Source organism: Saccostrea cucullata, unplaced genomic scaffold, assembly GCF_032062105.1.
Source record: "Saccostrea cucullata isolate Sc308-1 unplaced genomic scaffold, CSIRO_AGI_Scuc_v1 ctg3457, whole genome shotgun sequence".
NCBI lineage: Eukaryota > Metazoa > Mollusca > Bivalvia > Ostreida > Ostreidae > Saccostrea > Saccostrea cuccullata.
Genome location: NW_026932907.1, coordinates 33754 through 54948, shown reverse-complemented (window position 1 = coordinate 54948; position 21195 = coordinate 33754). Strand labels below are relative to the sequence as shown.

Sequence of the window (21195 nt, the reverse complement as noted above, 5' to 3'; positions counted from 1 at the left end):
GTATACATTATCTATGGCTGAAGGGAAACAAAAATTATGAATTTTACGGTCCCCCCCCCCCCTGGGGACTAAGGGATGGGGCCAAAACCCCAAAATTATTGCAATCTTTAAAAATCTTCTTCTTTACTCCTGGACATCAAGCAGTCAAACTGTTGGCATGAATGTAATGAGCATTGAGTCTTCTACCAAAATTGTGAAATTCATGGCCCCAGGGTCAGGGGTTCTTGTGCTAGGGCGGGGCTATATAGATTATAGAGTGAAAATGCATTATTTCTTTGAATATCTTCTTCTCTTCTCTTGGGTATCAAGAAAACTAACTAAGTACATAGTTATGTTAAGCAAGATGTGAATTGTGAATTTTATGGCCCCAGGGTCAGGGGTTCTGGTGTTAGGGCGGGGCTCTATTGATCATATAGTGAAAATGCATTTATTCTTTGGAAATCTTCTTCTCTACTTCTTGGTATTAAATAAACTAATTAAGCACATAGTTATAACGAGCAGGAGTGCAACTTCCAAAATTGTGAATTTTATGGCCCCAGGGTCAGGGATTCTGGTGTTAGGGCGGGGCTCTATTGATCATATGGTGAAAATGCATTAATTCTTTCAAAATTTTCTTCTGTGCTTCTGGGTATTAAATAAACTAAATAAGTACATAGTTATGATGAGAAAGAGTGCTTCTTCCAAAATTTTGAATTTTATGGCCCCAGGGTCGTGAAAATGCATTAATTCTTTGAAAATCTATTCCTTTGCTCCTGAGTTTTATGCCAATGATCCAAGTATATATATATATATATATATATTTCTGATGAAGATAGGTGCATCTAGCAAAAAGGTTATTTTTTATGCCCCTTGGATCGGGGGGGGGGGGGGGGCTGTAACATAGTCTGAAAATAAATTAATACTTTGAAATCTGCTCTTTAGTATTAATCAACCATTTTATGAAAAACTTTTGAAATATGTGGTCCCAGTGTCAGTGGTTTCTTTGGGGTGAGGTGCACAACTGGTTATAAAGTGGAAGTGCATTTTCTCTTTGTTACTCTGATCTACCTCTGGGTATTGAGTAAATAGAGTAAGCATGCTAAGTTTATAATTATGATCAGCAATGATGCCTCTTTCAAAATTGTGAATTTCGAATTTCATGGCCTCTGGGGTAAAATACGAACCAATTTTAATTATCTGAAAGTTGTTACACGATACTCAGGTGACCTATAAGGCCCTCGGGCCTCTTTTCTATTTGATACTTTATTTTGAAGTAATACTCAGTGAGTGTTATGATACTATCTAATGAAACACTGTTTTTTCAAACGTACCTCGTTTAGGACTGTATTCTGAGCAAATTTAATCACAATATTTTTTTTATTTATGTACCGCAAAGGAAGTGTAAAGGGGAGTGGGGGGGGGGGTGAATTTTAACCACCACGTCCGTCTGTCTGTAGATGTGATTTTGTCGGGACCGTCTAGAGTTTAAGACTGAAAAGAAATAATGAAAACTAAAAAAATATAAATCACTAAGTACCGGTATAAAATTTTGATTTGTATAGATTGTGTAAATAGTATTATTTTTTTTTTCTCAACAATCAATTTGCAGTGTCTTGTCTACCAAAAATGACAGTTGCAAATTATTTTGCAATGTTATTAAAACAATGTAATAACAATGTATGAGTATTCATGTTTTTTTTCAGCCTGCACCTTAGTTTCATTCATCAAAAAATATAATGAACAATTATATTACATGTATCACTCTTTATGAAACTCCTCTAAATTCTATAAAATATTCGTGATTTGGCACCTTTTCTGAAAAAAAAAATAGTTTTGCTTATAGAAATTAAGATGAACTTAAATATGATTAATAAATATTAGCGAAAATTTTCAGTTTAGTGTGCCAATTAATTATTATATCGATAAAAAAAAGCTTTGTCCACAATTTTACCGGACACCCTTCGTAAATGATGTTTTCAAAGTTTTTCAAAACTTGTAACACCAGTTTTTCAAAATTTGTTTTCAATAGAGAGAGGCAGATAGACATGGTTATCGGCATTGTCCTGATATTTCTGCTTATCAGTTGTACGATATCTTATGGTAAGAATTTAAATTTTTAAATTTTTAAATTGCAGTACCATTTTTTCCATAGATAACTTGGACAATCCCCGCACTCAAACATTCATTCAGGGTTAATTGCACTTTTCCTCATATACGATTTGATAGCCTTTGTGTTTCAAAGGGAAAAAAGATAAACCGCTGCGGAGATTTAACATGTACGAAAATAGTCATCTTTCATGTATCAGATCCGAACTCCTTAATATCTTTAAGTTTGGCAACTTGTATCTGAGGTCGTCTTTTTTTGGCTAATATGAACATTTTTCTCACTTTATTTCAACCTGAAATATCGGTTCACAATGTTGCTTCATAACATTTTTTTGGATTAGATAAGGGTTTATGGTGACATCTTGCTTGAAGAAATGATGTCGACATGTAAGATTTTGTTGCGCGTCAATGCGTTATTTTCAAAATTTTCAAAAAGATAATCAATTCCTTTATCCACCATGATCAAAAGTATACGAGTAGAAGAAGAATCAATATAACAATTCCCACTATGAAACTCATTTTTGCTTTAATATTAAAAATACATGGATGAAGTCTTTATCTTATTATATTCTCTTTATTTCACATATTTAATAATCATTCAAAGTATATTAGCAACAATTTTCTGAAAAAACACCTACTTGAATTGTCTGATGAGAAAATTTATCTTTGATAACTCCTGTGACATACTGTATATTATATATTATTCAAAAAGAAAACCACCACATTGAAACTATTAGAAATTTTTACAATACGCTATATGTCATATATTTTCTATCATTCTCATATTTTTATATATATATATATAATAATCTATGTTTCTAATATTTAATAATCATTTAGCATTTATGAACATCAATTTTCTGAAAATACTGACTTGTCTGATGAGAAAATAATTTGATCTGTAAAGAAATGCTTTTACGACAGAAAATTTAGCTCTTAATAAACCAGCATGGCAACAGAATGCCTTTCCAAATAGAGCAGTAACATGGGGAGCGGGTAAAGCGGTAGATGCACAATACTCTGATCGTGGAGCCTTTGGAGAGCAGTGCACAATATCAGACAACAATAAGCAAACAGCAGAGTGGAGGGTAGATCTACAGAGTGTGGTCAGTATCAGCCACATCAACATATTCTACAGGACGGATAATATACCAAGTAAGTAGAACCAAATTTATTTATTTAGGGGGGGGGGGGGGGGAGCTCCGACATGGTGATTCATTTGAACCTTCGTAAGCAAATCCTAGGTTTTCAAAGTTTGACTTTTTAATTTTTTTATGAAAAAAATTAAGAATATTAATTAATATCCCTGACCCTTAGAACCTTTCAAGATCGGATCATGTCGTGGAGCCTATTTATTTTTTTTTTCCTGAATAACAGCTGTTGATTGTATTTCTAGGTCCCGGCCGTTACTACGATCGCTTTGCTGGATTTTTTGTGTACGTTTCAAATACAACCCAAGGAGAGGATGGATATCTTTGTTTCCATGAAATACAGCAAGTGGACAGAACACCAACAGAGAACCAGACAATAAGCTGTCCTGTACATGGACGTTATGTTATATATTACAACGAGAGGAGACCGGGTGTGACGTATCCAAGTTACTATTCACAATATGCTTACAATGATATTTGTGAGTTGGAAGTTTATGGTATGCTACTTCTCAAATGTTTTTTTTTTTACTAAACCTAAAATATTTTTTTGATATAACTGTTTATTCAATAGTTAAAGAAATACTTGTAATCGATATACTAGGTACTTTTTTTTAATTTATCGACACATAAAGCTGTCTTAATGTTATAAATTAGGGTGCTTTAACAATGGGGTTTATGGAGAGGATTGTAACCAAACATGTTCCGACAAATGTCAAGATCGGAGATGTAACATCACTACTGGTCGTTGTCTGGGCTGTATACCGGGCTATCAAGGTGCTCGCTGCAGTCAAGGTACGTTTTTGTGGTTTTTGTTTTGTTTTGGGGGTCATTGTTTTCTTTCCGCCAATTTGGTATTGTTATTGAACTTATGAGCTTGAATTTTGTTTGTCATCTCCATATATTCATTTGAAGAAAATATTAAAGATCTGACATTAATCAAAATAAATAATATACTATGAGGAAGTAAGTGTATGATTTCAAGGCGCGGATCCAGGAATTGAAGTTAGAGGGGGCGCCAAAAGTAGGCAAGGGGTCTGGGGGCCGCCTTGGGGCCCGCAGTGGGTCCAGGGCAAAGCCCGGGGGGCAGGGGGCGATGCCCCCGGAAGCTCCTAGATTCTAGAGATTTTGTAGGGTAAAAATGAGGTCTACCAAGTATACATATTTAATTATTTACATTTTCTGGACGAAACTCTGATTTACGTTAATTTTGACAATTTTAAGGGGGGGCCTCGGGTGCTCCCCCCTTCAATCCGCCACTGATTTCAGTGCATAAAAATAGTCGAAGGTTTAACTTTTAAAACATTAACGAAACAAAACTAATTGCGCATATGCTTTCTTTAAAGATAGCAGACGTTTTCCATATGATAATCTGAAGTCATACAACATGTGGTTAATTTGCGCTTTAGAGTAATTTATATTTTAACATAAGTAATAAGTATTAAACAGACTAGTACGATTTACTTTTGACTACTTAATGAATGCTAAAAATATTATTTTGGCTGGCATCTTAAAATTGATACTTGTGTATTGGAGATGTTTACATTTTGTGTTCAGTATTTAATTGTTCGTTTCCTGTTAATATTTTCAGTCTGTGATAAGTATAGTTATGGGCTTGGCTGCACTTTATTATGCTGTAACTGCAGTGACGGAGACCCCTGTCATCATGTGAACGGGAAATGTCTCAGTGGGTGTAGCGAGGGGTGGACGGGAGAAAAATGCCAGGCTGGTATGGCTCTACCTTAGTAAAAAAAGTATTACATATGCAAATATACAAAGTATTACTTCATTGAATATCTAAAGACAAGACTTGAGAATGAAATTTTTTCAAGCAGTAAACATTTTCATATATTTACATTCAGTATAATTTTCCTTATGAAATCCATTAGAAATCCACGACGTTCAAATTTCTATAACACACGCGAAACCTTGTCACCGAGCGTTAGAATACATAGAAGGAACTATATGCAATTTCAATGCTCCAGGAACACCAAATGTAAAATGTTTTATTTCAATTTAATGAAAACCTATAACCCTGGAAAATTAACGTAAAAATTAACGTAATGTGCGTTAAGAATTAATTTGTCACTTTTTTCCTCGCAATGTTTGTTTGCGTACTTATAGTAATTTAATTTTGCAACGTCATTTAACGTCATTAGACGTCACAAACGGCTTTTACATCTATTAACTACGGCAGTTTTGAAGGGCGCTAAATTCACATTAAAGATTAGCGAAATAAGCAATTATGGAGAAGGAAAATTAGAGAATGTAAATATAAGCATTGAATTCATATTTTGGGATGTCTTCGGTCCTATAACACACCTGGCCGTGCCGACAAATTATCATACCGCGCATTCAATTTGTCGGCACGGCCAGGTGTGTTATAGGACCGAAGACATCCCAAAATATGAATTCAATGCTTAAATAATACAACTGACTGTAGTTCTTGACAGAGCTTTATTTTTGCACCATGCAAAGGGACAAAATAATACTTTTTTAAAAAAGATTTTTTTAAGAAGTCTTGCTTCGTATATCAATGTTTCTTTATATAATAGGGAATCTTTTTACAATGTACACCGTTAAAAGCATAATTGACAAAAAATGTTTAGATACATTCAGTAAGTAATATTTTTTTTACAAATTATAGTAAACATTTCAGTTAGAAGATACACTTCTAGCCAGGAATTTTACTTCATGATCTATTTTAAATTTAAAATCTGAACATGAGTAAACATTTTTATAGGCTTATAAATTTACCTCTTTATTCTGCATAGAATGTTCTGCGGGGTTTTATGGAAAGAATTGCGGTCAGAGATGCAGCGAGAATTGCTTTGTTACAAACAGATGTGACCGGTTTACAGGGGAGTGTATGGAGAAATGTAAGCCAGGTTGGGAGACACCCAGATGTACACAGAGTAAGTCACAGGAAATTGAAGGGATAAATACTTTGGTCAATATATTCCCGGCCCAAAGACCAAATTTAAAATCGAAATAACTCTCAAAAATGTTGATAAGAAAACAAAATTGTCATCATGTGTTTGAAAAGATGTCAACAAACATCGCTCTTGTGCATCTTTTAACACTTTACAACTTACAAAATTGTTATGCAAAATATACTGAATCCTCACGTCATAGAAAAATTACGTTACCATTTCCCCGCAAGCACTTTCTTGGGGGGTACAAGTTTCTCTAAAGTTTAGCGTAGATAATATCATGACGTAATATTTTAATTAGAAAATAATTTTTCTTATTTTATGAGATTAAGCAAATATGAAATAGTTGGAATTTTGCAATAAATTGAAGATTAAATGAACTTTCTAAAGTGCAAGAAAATGCGTGATTGCGGGGAAACGGTAAATGCGTGATTTTGCGTCAGAAATAGGAAATGGTATATGCGTTAAAATGCGTGACTGCGGGAAAGGGAGTTAAACAATTTATCTTTTATCAATTTCCCTGCTATAATTAGATAATGATATATTGCCTGTTGATGATTTATAAGAATGTGAGGGATTTACGTATGGCGATGACTGCCGTCAGATCTGTGGACACTGTCTCAATGGATCGGTTTGTCACCACGTAAACGGAACTTGTTTGGAGGGGTGTTCTCATGGATTTCATGGGGAGACATGTATGACAGGTATCTTATTCTACCTTTACGGAAAAAGAAAACAAGAATTTAAAAACAATAAATTTAAAAAAGAATATAAGACATTTCTGTTTGGAGGTGCAATTTTTACAATTTTTGTTAAATAAGTGTACTTTTTATTAAATAAAATATCCACGCAACTTTAAAAATGACCTCATGCAGAAAAGAAGTGATATATAATTTTTTATATTGATAGAAATGTAGGATTTAAAAAAGAATAGTAGTAATGATTATTATACCCAGAAAACTCCATTTTCTTTTTATCTCTATTTCATCATAGTTATATCAATATTTTTGTTTACCAGAGTGTTCTGCAGGATACTTTGGTATAAACTGCAAGGAAAACTGTAAGGCTTATTGTGGCGGAAACAAAACATGTGACGTCATCACTGGTGTTTGTGACGAGAGCTGTATAGAGGGGCTACACGGACCTCTATGTGATGAAGGTGTAACATATTAATGAGCATCGTGAAACATATTAATGAGCATCTGAGAAGTATATGGTGTTTGAGAAAAACTTTTGTCATCATATCATTTTACATTTGAATTTAAAAAAATGCACGTTAAATAAATATGCATCGAATGATTAAAAAAAAGCTTCAAATTATAGGAACTTTTCTTAGCAGAACTGCGTGTGACACCTGTGAACCCAACACCACTAGTATCATTATAAACATTGTGATCTCTTTATTCCTCGTTCTGACTGGTAGTATTCTTAACTTTATCATATGGAAGAGGAAAAATGGTAAGTACGTGTAAAGTAATTGCTGGATCAGCGCATTTTTTGAAAAGTAAACTCTGAATCCTTGGTTCTGATTATCAGTAAACTCAATTGAGTATCCCCAGTAATACTAACAAAAGTTATCTTAAAGTTGCATAGATACAGATTTTAAGTTAACATTTAAATGCTAATAATTGAAATGCTATTACAAAAATAAAACTCGTATAATATTCTACAGAAAAAATGAGAAAATATGGACTTAAAATCTGTGTCAATACGCCTTTAAGAATGAACAGAGTTTGAAAGAGCTTGATTGTGCCCAAACGTGTATGCATGTACTACTTTTATATGTTATTAAGAAGGTAATTCAAAAAATCAGTTTGCAGCTTTTAAAATTGTATGAAACAATGACAACATAATGCATTATTTTTTAAATAGACTTAAAAAAACCAAATAGGAAAATCAAAATTTATATTTATATTTTCGATCTATTGCCTAGAGATTTCTAAACTTAAAACTAGATAATTTTTCTTTATTTAGCAGGAACTGAAAAGGTAAGTTTTAAATCTGATATAATATTAACAAAAAATAAATCGAATATCATTTTAAATATATTTATTAAGACAATTTGGCTTTATTTCTCTTAATAGCAAAACACTTCAAAGATTAAGATGAAGGATGTGGATGCCCCTGAAAGTACAGGTCTGATAAAATGATTTTAGAGCCATCATCTCTGAATGTCAGTGGTTATACATTAAATATTCAAGCAAGTGAATTTATCTTTAATTAATGGATGTAATGATTAAACACCTTTACTTTTTATTAGATTTTTAAAAAATACTTTTTTAAAGTATTTCCCCAGCAATACACACAAGGGTATCTAACAGCAACAGAGGTTTTAAAATTTAATTGCTTTTATTTTTTTCCAGGAAAATCAACAACTGGTGAAGGGTATTTATTTTTTAATTTTCTTTCAAACTTGATATACTATGAAATCACAAATTTTCGTGGGGATTTAATTTTTGTTGTTTTCGAGGTATGAGGAGACCAAGGAATTCATGTCTACCATGAAATGTAAAATGCATCATACATAACTACTCAATAGTTCTTTATTCACGAATTTAAATCCCCACAAACCAAGAGTTTTTACACAAACCAGGAAAATTTAACCCCACAAAAACTTGTGACTTTACAGTTTCTTTTATAATTGCAATCGACAACCTTATCAACATTTCAAAACTTTCTTCATAATTATATGTTTTGTTTCATACTAGAGACGGATCCAATTATACAGACCTAGGAGGTCTTGATAAGGCAAACACATACGAAGAACTTTCTCATTATACCGAGGATGTTGATAAAATATAAGATGATTTTCTAAAGTAGAGGTGCCCGAAGTTGGGATTACAAAGTGACATGGACAGCAAACACACTCTTATGTTTTAGACATACTGAAACCATGCATGCATATTTGAGTTTGTTTATTACGCATTTTTAAATTCAAAAAAGGACTTAAGCATAGACAGCTACAAATTATACTTGATTGAGTGAACTGCAAAATTTCTCTATCAGAAGCCTCTTTGTAGTTGACCACAAAAAACTGAATGTTTTTTCCTCAATAAAATGGATCTTATTATTTGTCATATGGATGTGATCGGTCGGTAAAGAATGGTCACTCCACCTTGGCATCTGAACCCATTTCTATGTTTAAGACGTCCCTGTTTTCTCTGCTTCTGATGTAAATTGTTTAATTGTAATTAAACAAATACTCTGAAGTAGACATCATAAAGATACTTGACTTTCTGATTGACAATATTTATGTGGTTGTTGGAGACTAGGTCTTCCAATAATCTATTGGTCTCTCCATGGGTACCAATTGTACCCTGTTATAAGCAGACCTATTTTTGTATCCATATGAAGCGGAATTTGTTAAAAGTCTTTTAAGTGAAAAGAAGAAAACTCAGCGTGACCTTTCTGTATATAGACGACGTATTGTCAATTAACAATTATGGTTGTTTCCATATTACTGTCACATTGAATCGATATATCCCAGTGAGCTGAAGATAATAGATACAACAGAGTCTAACACATATGTTTTTTATTTGGATATTTTGATTTAAAGAGACAATAATGCTTAGCTAACATCCAGGCTCTCTGATAAAAGTGTTGACTGTAATCATCAACTTACTTATGCAGCAATATACCTTCTGCACCTCCATACGGAGTTTATATTTCTCAGTTGATTGATACGTAGAGTATGCTCTACGTATGTACAATTTCTAAAACGAGATAGATTTTTGACAAACAAGTTGATGAAATAATGATATTAGCAGTATTGCATAAAGTTATCATTTCGTAATTTCTATCGTCGAAATAATGACCTTGTCATCAAATACAATTTATCATTGAGTCAAATGTTAATTTGACGGAAGTTTTTCATAAAATTGTTCTTCTATTATTTTCACACTGAAATGACGACGAATTTTCCCGTTATTTTCCGATCATGACAAAAAGCAAACGGCAAGTGTGAGTAGTTGGCAGGGGATGCTCACTCCTTTATGGTACCTGGTCCCACCTTTGATGTCTTGGAGGTCCATGTTTACTCTGCTTAAATTATGTATTGTTTAATTGAATTTTGAGCTTGAATACTGTTCGTTATTTCCATATATTTATTGATAAAGATGTTTTTTCTCGAATGCTGTTCCTTATATACACATGTTTCTTTGCACATCATTGTTTAACTATTATTATTGCTGACAGAAGTACATTAAATCTGATCACAATATAGTACAAATAAAGTTTTTATCTCTACGCTTTAGTCTTTAACAAGTTTATTTTCTTCCACTGTATTCAGTGATGTCAGATAATCATTCACAACCATGGTACGTTGATTTTAAACCTCTATGGAAGATTTATAGTTCTGCATATTTGCTGCTGCAATTTTTTTTCAAAGCCATGAAGTGACCAAAGATATGTTCTTTCAACCGGAATAATTCCATGTTCTAGCCCAGAAGAAAATCTCTATCATCCTTTTGAAAAAGCACTTGATGGAACATGGCCTCGATGTTTTCCTGTACAGCTATGATCTCCTGAGAAAATCAAGGAAATATTCCAGGCAAACTGCCCATCAGATCTGGCCCCTAAAGGAGTTCCTTTTTCAGCCATAAACCCATTAATTGTGCTATAAGTACACGAATGTTCTCAAGATTTTTGTTGTGAAATACACGATATTCCCCATCATGCCCGCCAACATATTCTTCTTGAACTATTTCAGCAAGGTTCTTAAAAAAACCCAAAACTAAAAAAAGACCAAGTCATAGAACGGAGTTCCATAACCCCTTATCTCGTCCTATCAGTAAAACTCAAATAGAGTCCAATATGACATCTGTGGTGTGTGTTTCTATAAAGGTTCTTACAATTTGTGGTAGGTAAATATTAGATTATATTTTAATCGAGTTTCAACTTACACTTAAATATTAATATAAGGTAAACAATGATTGTAAGTGATCGGCAGTTACCATTTAAATCACTGAAAGATCTTTAATGAAATATTAAAAATATTTTTAGTATTTATGTTTTATTTAATTTACTAGTTGCATAGATTTTTATAAATTTATTACAGTGTTGACAGAAAATGTTTTGGGGTACTGTTCTAGGAGTTCATGCTGTGGTGAGGGGTGTCAATGCATTTATTCAAATTATGGTTCTAGCTATACGACATGTAATTGCCGTAAGTTATGTTTAAAATAATTTCATTATCTCAATAAATGTTAACATTTAAAATTATTTTTCAGATCAGTTCCTCATTGCTCATTTTATTCAACATATAAAGCAGCAAGTACTTTACGATTTTAATCAAATTGAATTCTTCATGATAGAAGATATTTAAGCATGAACTTAACGATAATACTTGTATCTTTCTTAGATTTAAGATGAATATACTTAAGCATTACACTTCGGTATAAATATAGTGCAGTGCATTTTAGCTTGGTTTACGCTGTATTTGACAGGATGAAATGGACTGAAAAATAACTTAAATATGGCTAAAGTTTATTCGAAATATGACTTGTAATTAATTGAAATATGACTTAAAGTTTACCTTAGAAATAAACAGCAATTATGTTAAAAGTTCTCTGGAAAATGAACTAAGACGGTAGCGTAAGATCTGATCACCTACCAAATAAGTTCCAATATTGCATGAGCTCTTAATATATTTGAAGTCACAAGCGATGGTATCGGCTGTTTTAGTTTTCAGGTTTAAAAAGTATATGTAAGTGCGGTTTTAGTCTAATTGTAGTTTTCAAAACTTCATTCACATCGAAAGAAGATCTATTGTACACCCGTTGTTTGAAAAAATATTCATGTTTCAATAGTTTTATCTTTTTCATCGCTATTTGTTTAGAAATCTTCCAAAACTAGTTGCGTCGTGACAAAAATATATAGGCAAAATATGATATCGCTCTGTGATTCGGTCAGGCTATGAACTCTGACCCTCTAATATGTTCAAACAAAATTGAACGTATTTTCTTCTCAATAGCGTCATCAAATACAAATAATTGCAACTGTAAATTCTGAAATATGAATAAAAGTTTACTGAAATGGGACTTAAAATTTTCTGAAACCTAACTGAATGGAAACATTCTTTTATTCAGTCACCTTTATAGAAAATCGATGGCCATTTTACTGACTTCTGAGTTTTATACAGGTTCTAAAAATGTTAAATTCAAGGGATAGCCTAAAGAAGATAAATAAAAAATGTATAAATCAATGTTCATAAAAGTACAATACTCATATATCATATATCATTTATGACAGCCTCAGGAATCTCTGCTTATAACTACACGTTATCACCTTGGAGTGAGTGGACAGCTTGTAATGTATCATGTGGAGGTAATGGTACACAACACAGATACAGGACCTGTAGAGGATGCTGTAGTAATCAAGTGTTACAGGAGCCTAGAGACTGTGGCTCAGACGCTTGTCCAGGTTAGTACATGTAGAGAAAATGGTGTACTTTTAATCTTGATTTCATATCAACAACAATTATAACTTATGATATTTCATCAGATATGCAGGTATTTTAAAGCCGCATTCTATTAAAGTAAAGAATTTGGAAGACTGACTACTTGGACATCATTGTTGCGATTCTCATATTCCTGAATAGAATATAATTTTTACCTCCATTTTTTGCTCTACGTATCGACCTTTTGCCTGCATCGTTAGTGGGTACTTGTAAACGTAAATGAGAAAATTTGAAACCAAAATTATATCCAGATAGAAGTGTATTGGATGTGTACTGTTAATGTACTGGGAACCCAATATCTGGTTACAGCTCTATGTAACGCTCAGTAATAAAACACTCAATAAATGTATTATTTCGTTCGGAAAACAAAAAAAAATTGTTTGAACTAAGAGTTATCTCCTTTTACATCCCATTAATGAAAGAAAATTAAACTAACATTATAAATTGCATTACCGGCATCGTTAAAACAAACAGCATAGAGTAAATTATTTCGTCTTTAGCATGTTCTAATGCTCCACCAACCAAACGTCTATATCAACCATTTACTGTAGATTAATGTATGATCTATTATATTTTAAGAGCGTGTCTACGAGAAAACCATGCAAACGGTTATGGGAGCAAGGTTCTCTGATCAACTTCATGTTTTGTGTGTAAATTTCTTCTATAATATGAAATATTTTGCCACAAATTTTTTTTCAGTGTGGTCTCACTTAAGGGGGTAAATCGACATTGTTACTAAAAATAGAATTCTTGGTCCTTACACAGGTTGAAAACAGGAATTTTATAGGATTTTATATTAAAAAATTCAGCATTTTATTTAATAATGATATAAAGTATCCATACATGGTTGAAAGTAACAAAATACACTTGTTTCGGAAATTTTTTTTATAACCACAAACTGTGCCCCCGTTTAAGTGCAAAAAGGTCACAAATCTGACAAATTTCCAGATTTTTGAAAACTGGTGAAAATACTCACTTTTCAAAAACCTATAACTCAGAAAGTGACGCTTAGAATCAACTCAATCACATACCAATTATTAGACAACATGTCTTTCTACATTATTTAAAAAATCTGTCTTTGGACTCTCAAATTTTTGGCTGTACTTTTTACTCAAAGTTGGACAATTTTTTTTTCAATTTTCAAATTATCTCATCCTTGAACTTCAGCAAGGAGTTTTTTGTTTAGTTAAATATTTTCAAAAATTTAAATTTTGCTGTTGAAAAAATACCAGTATGTTGTACATTTTTGTTCTTAATCAATTTAATTATTTCTTAGGGGTTAAATGGGGTTAATGGGGGGGGGGGGTTACCTGAATTGTATTATTTTACAGTGCTTTGAAAAGGGTGATATTCAAATACTGCTTAGCACCTGTTTGTCAGTCAATAGACCAAGTGTGTTCTCTCTTATCTTAGAAAAAAATAATAAATTTGCTCAATTGATAATAAACATAGTACACTGGTACCTACAAATAAGTAGATGTCCCCTTTTAGTTTGGAGTTCACAAGGTCAAAGGTCAAGGGTTACAATTTTCTAGATATACCAGAATGTAGATTTTAATCATTCAAAATCTTGAGGACCCATTGCTTCACATACATCAAATTTAGTATACTGATTTCTTGAAAAGTAGGAAACCCCTCTTTGAGGTCACAATGTCTAAGGTCAAGGGTCAAACTGAACAGAAAGGAATATTAGAGCCATTTTCTTGACAGAAATATTGTCATGGCAACAAACTCAAAATGAATGATTAATGAACACCAAGTTTTTAAAATCAACAAATTAGGACATTTTTAATTTTTAATTTCATTGCAGATTAAAATTTGAATATTACCCAATAACTAAGTACATTCAACAAAAAAAAAATTACAATGCTTGACTGCTTCCTGCTATTTTATATTCACTTCCAAAATTAAAATGACCTTGAAATTTTGTATGCTTGAAAAAATTCTACTTGCCTAGGTATACATCATGATTCTAATTTAAGATAAGATTTAAAAGAAAAAAAATCACAGCTTCCCAAGTCATATTCTAAATTATTTGCTATACCTGTATACAGGAAATTAGTCTTTATAATAGTGTTATATTTGGTAAAACTAAAGCACTGTTGACCTTGATCTTTGACCATATCTAACAAAACAAACACTGAAAATTTACTCTGAATTTTTGTGTATTCCTGCAAGTGAAACCTGATACATATTAAATATTTAGATGTTAACAATGTTGAAATACAAGTACCAATAAAATCGTACAAGTTAACATATATGAAATACCCGGAAATATCGGTCATTACGCAAGTTTCTTCAATTAAAACACCATTTGGGTTGATCTTGAGGTCTCAAGCTTTCAAAATCTATAAGGTGTATCCAAACTATTCTGTTCAGTATGACTCCATTTTCTTCCTACGTAGCATCCAATAAAAGTTTAAAATTTAACAAGCACTGAAATTTCCACTCCTGGTTTAAAGAACAACTGGACTGTCTCCAAATACAAAAAAGTAGTACTCAAAGCATGTACCTGTGAAAAAGGACAGTTTTCAAATTAAATTGAAATAAACCATACTTGACATATTCTAAGATTTTTTAAATAAATGTCATGTTCATGATAATGCTACATTTATATTTTCCAATTTAAGAAAATGTCATCAAATTACTTGGGTAAGATTATTCACAAATTCTTCTGGCTATCTTTGAAAAAAAAAACAAGAGCCTCTTATCTTCTTGAAGTAAAGTAACAGAATAGGGAAAAATGCATGTGGCAAATCGACAGACAGACAAGGCAATTTCTATACTATAACATATCTTTATCATTTTCTCAGCAGTGGCAAGTAATTGGTCATGCTCAAACTGCATCTGCATTGTCCTTCCTCTTCTTATTTCTGGATTCTGTTCACAAAACTACATTGGAAACCCTAGGTAGTAATTCTTCATAGCTCCACAGCTGAAAATCCCATTGTAAAGCCCAGCCCTATCCAAGGAAATGAATACGAATAATCTGAAATTGCAAGAGAAATATAAGAATGAAATGAAATATTCTTTACAACGTACAATTTCCCAGTCTTATATTTATAATATCAGTTGTTTTAAACACAAACCTGTCAAGGAACACATGGTGCCCCTTGAATTTGAAATGTCTGCAGTCTGCACAAGTATCTGACTCTTTTTTCCAAATAAATGTGATCTCCCATAAAGAAAATTATACTATTCCATAAAGCCATAAATCATAACTGTTGCTATCTTCATAACATCTCATAAATATCTGAAAAAAATATTGTGTTTAATGAGATTCTTTATAATCATGCATCCCGCATATGAGGCAATTATAGTGATTTAAATAAACAATAAAATCCTTTCTTTATTCGTTATTACTGGAACTAACGGAAGCAGCTGTTGCAGAAAAAATACACAACCCTCGTAAGCGCGTTATGTAAATTTTTCCTGCAATAGCTGCGACTGTTAATTCCAGTAATAACAAACAAAGAAAGACATTTTATTGTTTAATATTTATATCTATTTAAATAATCATTTACAGTAAGATTAAAAAGATTAATTATTGTTTTATTGATGCGAACGTCTTCATACGTTTCATTGATAGAACACTGATCAAGAAATCTGTACAGGCGACATGCCTAATGTAGTTCATGCAGTGATTAACGCAATGGGTTTTCTTAGGAAATAAAGGAGAAAATAATCAGTGGATGTAAATATTTGACAGCGAAGACCCACCTATCCAATTCTTAATTTACCCTATTAGTAAACAGTCTTTGAAAACCCTGGACCTATTCAACTTTTCCTTCCCTCTTCATAACCCCACAAAGGCTACTTAGATCTCTATGCTATTTATAATTCAGCAGATGTGAATATGTTGCATACATGTATGTATTTTGCAATATTGTTGAATTTATACAGATATTCGTATTGCTTCAAGTACATGTACCAACCTTAAATTTCTCTTGACATGTTTGCTAGGTATATATTCAGGTCCAGTACAATCACTAGATTTAGCTACGTAGGCAGATTTTTTTTATAGAAATAAATAACTTTGGTAGCTAAATAAAGCTACTTCAGGTAGCTGAATAAAGTTAAAGTAGGTAAATCAAGCTACGTAGCTAAATCTAGTGATTGTACCAGACCTGATATTGTCGTGTTAAAAATCTTCTCTTGTATTTAATCAAGTCTCCATCAACATTGTTTATTTATTTTTTACATATCAATAAGCCTTTTTTATAGTGTACATAGTATTATAAACCAAGATCCAACTACATGTACTGTACCTGTTTCACTTTCAAATTCAAACGTTGTTGATTCGGTATCATCATCACTACATCCGTCTCGCTACCAAATGAATGTTCGCTGTCAGAATCATATTCATCAAAATCAGAGCCAGAATCTGACGACCCGTTGACAATTCATGCACCTGAATCCTTTTCTGAGGACGTACAAAATGTCGCAGGAAGCCATAAGGCCAAATAAAATAATAGTATTGTTTCCTGCTACCAGCCTAAAAAAAATAGGGTAGGTAGGTAGGAAAATTATTTCATTTTTAATTTTTATTTTATTTTTTTCTGACGGCATTTTTTGGATATGAACTGAATACATGATCAAATTAAACATATCACAAGTACGTCACTCAATAAAATCTTTTACAATTAAATTTCATGTCTTGATGCACAACAACTCAAGAGGTATTTTATAATATACAGTACACTGTGTAGAAGGCTCCTTTAGTTTTCTCAGTATTTTTTTTTCAGTTATGGAACATGAAGGTATTTGTCAAATAGATAACCAAACAAGCATTCCTTTAAAAACTCAGCCAAGGACCATATGTGTTACAGAAACCATGAACTTTGTCAGATAACATTGTATTTGATTTCTGAGCATGTTAATTTTATCGTTGTTTAATACTTTTTGTATATTTATTTTATATACGCACTGTCTATAGCGGATTTTCCAACCACGGATCATTCAGTGCATTTATTCTTCGATTCATGATACCTGGCAAAGATATCATAAAAAGTGGTAGTACTCGAAAAAGTTGTTATTGCGCTTGTTTTTATGTCCTTGTGGCAGCACCGTACCAAAATAACAGAGAGCACATGAGGCTGGCCTCTTCCAATGGCCGCCGCCATTTTGTTTTGTTTTTATAACACGGGAACCGAAAACGGTGACAAAACGACAAATTCCGGAAATATTTCGTTTTTTTCCGAATCGAAAAAAAAATTTAGGGTCGGCCCCCAAAAATAGGGTCGGTCGGGTAGCAGGAAACAAGACTATTTTTTTTTTTGGCCTAATGTTTACACGTGGTTACGGAACCGTACATCGATCCCGATGGATTTCATAATATTTTATGTATTTTTTACTTAGGCTACCAGCACATATGTAACAAATTAAATTCACAGGAAAGACAATTTTCTTCAAACCAAACATAATGTATGCCTAAAACGATTAGGCTAAATGACAGACATCTCATAATCATTATCTACCTTCTCTACAGAAGAGTGCAACAGGGGAGATAATTCTTACAAAATCTAAAATAACTGTAAAATACGTTTTTTTTTTTACATAAAAAGCAGGGGAAAATTAATTTATAGCTTGTATAAAATTCAAAATAATTTTTATTGTTTATATTTGTAAATATATTGCACAAAATTCATTTAAATTACTGTAAAAACTAAACTGATAAAATCACCATTTTTTCTATCATTTGAATTTGAGATGATTTTATTACGATGTAACTTTTATGCCCTTGAGAGTCCAAAGGTGGATTTTATATATTGTTGAGATAATATCTTAGAGATTTTTAAATGAGCAAAACTTTGAAAAAAGAAGCGTCACTTTCTAAGAATATATCCCTGAATATAGACAAAAAATGAATCATTATCATTTCTTGGCACCATGCCAATATTTGTGCTCTTATGGCAGCCTTTGATACTGGGGTATTACAAAAAATTTGATTTCAACTTAATCTTATGACTCAGTTCTGTGAGAAAACATTGCCCTTTTTTAAAAAATATTTTTTTTCTTTTTTACTTTTAAATATAGAAACGGTCGTTTTTTCACAATTTTTTTTTTGCATTTTCCCTTGAATATTGACCAAAATGAATTATTGGCTGTTACTAAAAATGAAAACAACCGATGCAAAAATAAAAAACATATTTCTGACTCTCAGTGGGTGTCCTTTAAGTTAATAACAAAAATTTGTTTGTTCTTGAGGCTGCCTACCAGAGCATTTTTCTATATATCTGCATGGTTTTCTCGTAGACACGCTCTTAACACATTTTATCATCTTATTTACTTCATGTTTTTAGATTGCAAACTAATTAAATATGAATGAATAGATAATGTATTTGTAAACTACATGTATTTGTTTTAATAGTAAATGGATCTTGGACTTCTTGGGGAGGATTCAGTAGTTGTGATAAATCGTGTGGTGGAGGCTGGAAACTTAGGTTCAGAGACTGTACCAGCCCCGCTCCAGCTGATGGGGGTCTACCTTGTATTGGCGATTCGGTGGAAGTGATCGGTTGTAACATGTTCCACTGTCCAAGTATAAAATAAACCATAATTTATTGGTTTTCTATAACTTTGTGGCTTTAAGTTGTTTAAAGATGATCATGAGCTACACAATTCCGTTTCCAATATTGTTTTTACGTATCAGTTAATATTAAATTCTCGAATTGACTGCTACCCGATAAAAATTTAACATGATCATAACTAACATACAAAAACAATAATGAGATCACTTGTAGCAAATTTGTTACACTTTTCAAAAGTTGATGGAGGATGGTCGGCATGGTCAAACTTCAGTAAACATTGTAGCGGAAGTTGTGGACAAGGTTTACATCTCAGAACGCGCACCTGCTCACAGCCGCATCCTCAATACGGGGGTCTAGACTGTACAGGAAACTCAACAGAAGGCATTCCCTGCAATCTCACAGCCTGTCCAGGTTTCCTTTTTATGACTTTCTGAAGATAGTTTTTAAAATATTTCATTACTTCATTACTATATGTAATGATCGGGGAAAAAACGAATTTTCGTAGTTGTATACATTGTCTAATGTATTTCAATATTTCAAAATTTGTGAAAAAATGTGACGCTTGTCAATATGAAACATCCTAAAAGATGAAATTTATTCACCTTTTACATGTTAATTTTATAGCTTTTAAAAGTACTGTATTGACCTTTAATTTAAGACATAAACAGAAAAAACAAAATTAAATCTCATATTTTTTATATAACTTGTAGTCACATTTAAGCATAAAAGTGTAATTCTTTTACATGTAGTTGATGGACTTTGGGGTCAATGGGGTCACTTCCGTCCATGCGACATGTCATGTGGCGGAGGAATACATATCAGAGTAAGGCAATGTAACAATCCACCACCATCTCACGGAGAACGTCAGTGTACCGGTAGGAATTTGGAATCTGAGACATGTAACACACAGCCCTGCCCAGGTATAAACTACACAAGTAAAGTAATTAAGAATTGTTTTCCTATAACTGGCAGTTATTTATCAAAAATCTACAAAAGATAATAATTGCTTTCTTTTTATTTACAGATCACATGGAATCCACTGCTTCTTCGGCTACAAAACATTTTATACAAGGCCCGGTTTTTGTTGGATGAAACACGTATGATATCCAACGAAAGTTATTAAAACAATAAACATGCATTCACAAAACATGTCGTTTTAAACGTAACGGGTAAATACAGACATGGCAAAAGAGAGGGCAAAAGTGCATCATTAGTTTGTTTCGATGTCACCCAATTAAATAATGAAAAAAAATACTTTTAAGGACAGATGATAGAAAAGACTTTTGTCAGAAAAATTGGAAATAACAACTTTGAGTCATGATCAAATTACTGTTATAATGATAAATATATTATATACCCCCTTAAACTAGCAAAATATATCCGTAGTTTTTTTTTGTTTTATTCAGATTTTCACAAAAATGGGATTTGAAGTGAAAAATATTCATGTAGATTATTAAGGATGGTTTCAGACAGGCAAAATTTTGAACATCGTAGGAGGTTTACCTTTCTTTATATTCTAGAAATTTATTATTTGCATTATTTGCAATGATATTGACCAAACTAGAGCAAAGCTCGTTACAAAGCAACGAGTAGGTCTTCCGTCCTGTTTGACCGGAAGTAACTTATTTTTTAAAAAAAAGAATGAGTAATGACGTCCAAAAATAGTTTAAATCCCCTTCATCTATGCTAATTAACGCAAAAATAAGCATTTTTTGCTACTTCCGGTTTGACCGGAAGTGACGACGACGGACGGAAAATTAATTTTTATGCTCCCAGTGATCGATTTTAACCAAAAACTTGTCAAGAACGGCAAAAATACGCATTTTCCGACTATTTCCGGTTTGGCCGGAAGTGACGTCATCGGGTGTTTTTTGACGACCCTAATAAATAAGGCTTGACATTTTAAACAACTTTGCTTCTTTGATGTATTACAAATTCTCAATACTTTTGGAGATTTCAGGAAAAAACTTTCGGCCCCTCTAGATCCCTTAATTTAGGGGTCAGCCCTTTTTCCAACATATCATTTGAAAGATCTTTTAATT

At 32.4% G+C, this 21195-nt stretch overlaps 2 protein-coding genes across 3 annotated transcripts; both read left to right on the top strand.

Annotated features, from left to right (window-relative positions):
• The first annotated feature begins 1996 nt into the window (after nucleotides 1-1996).
• On the top strand, nucleotides 1997-8043 carry LOC134236430 (multiple epidermal growth factor-like domains protein 10). 2 transcript variants are annotated; one of them, XM_062718598.1, is made up of 9 exons: nucleotides 1997-2079; nucleotides 3010-3240; nucleotides 3482-3733; nucleotides 3891-4028; nucleotides 4825-4962; nucleotides 6008-6148; nucleotides 6733-6870; nucleotides 7185-7325; nucleotides 7490-8043. In XM_062718598.1, the coding sequence occupies exons 1-9, from the start codon at nucleotides 2025-2027 to the stop codon at nucleotides 7636-7638; spliced, it is 1383 nt and encodes a 460-aa protein (XP_062574582.1). In that variant the 5' UTR covers nucleotides 1997-2024; the 3' UTR covers nucleotides 7639-8043. The 2 variants fall into 2 exon arrangements, with proteins under 2 accessions (XP_062574582.1, XP_062574583.1); XM_062718599.1 differs by lacking the exons at nucleotides 7185-7325; nucleotides 7490-8043 and having other exon boundaries at nucleotides 6700-6836.
• Nucleotides 8044-8232: 189 nt separating this feature from the next.
• LOC134236431 (coadhesin-like) lies at nucleotides 8233-20555 on the top strand. Its single transcript, XM_062718600.1, has 9 exons — nucleotides 8233-8302; nucleotides 8530-8551; nucleotides 8875-11024; nucleotides 11223-11330; nucleotides 12416-12586; nucleotides 18994-19164; nucleotides 19391-19564; nucleotides 19903-20073; nucleotides 20178-20555. The coding sequence occupies exons 3-9, from the start codon at nucleotides 10979-10981 to the stop codon at nucleotides 20243-20245; spliced, it is 909 nt and encodes a 302-aa protein (XP_062574584.1). The 5' UTR covers nucleotides 8233-8302; nucleotides 8530-8551; nucleotides 8875-10978; the 3' UTR covers nucleotides 20246-20555.
• The last annotated feature ends 640 nt before the right edge of the window (nucleotides 20556-21195 follow it).

What these genes read in the sequence shown, in the direction of transcription:
- LOC134236430 (XM_062718598.1), top strand. Translation starts at nt 2,025, where the DNA reads ATGGTTATCGGCATTGTCCTGATATTTCTGCTTATCAGTTGTACGATA. An exon ending in CAGGACGGATAATATACCAA is followed by an intron (nt 3,241 to 3,481) that starts GTAAGTAGAACC and finishes TTGTATTTCTAG; the next exon opens with GTCCCGGCCGTTACTACGAT. An exon ending in TTGTGAGTTGGAAGTTTATG is followed by an intron (nt 3,734 to 3,890) that starts GTATGCTACTTC and finishes GTTATAAATTAG; the next exon opens with GGTGCTTTAACAATGGGGTT.
- LOC134236431 (XM_062718600.1), top strand. Translation starts at nt 10,979, where the DNA reads ATGACATCTGTGGTGTGTGTTTCTATAAAGGTTCTTACAATTTGTG. An exon ending in CAATCTCACAGCCTGTCCAG is followed by an intron (nt 19,565 to 19,902) that starts GTTTCCTTTTTA and finishes TTTTACATGTAG; the next exon opens with TTGATGGACTTTGGGGTCAA. An exon ending in TAACACACAGCCCTGCCCAG is followed by an intron (nt 20,074 to 20,177) that starts GTATAAACTACA and finishes TTTTATTTACAG; the next exon opens with ATCACATGGAATCCACTGCT.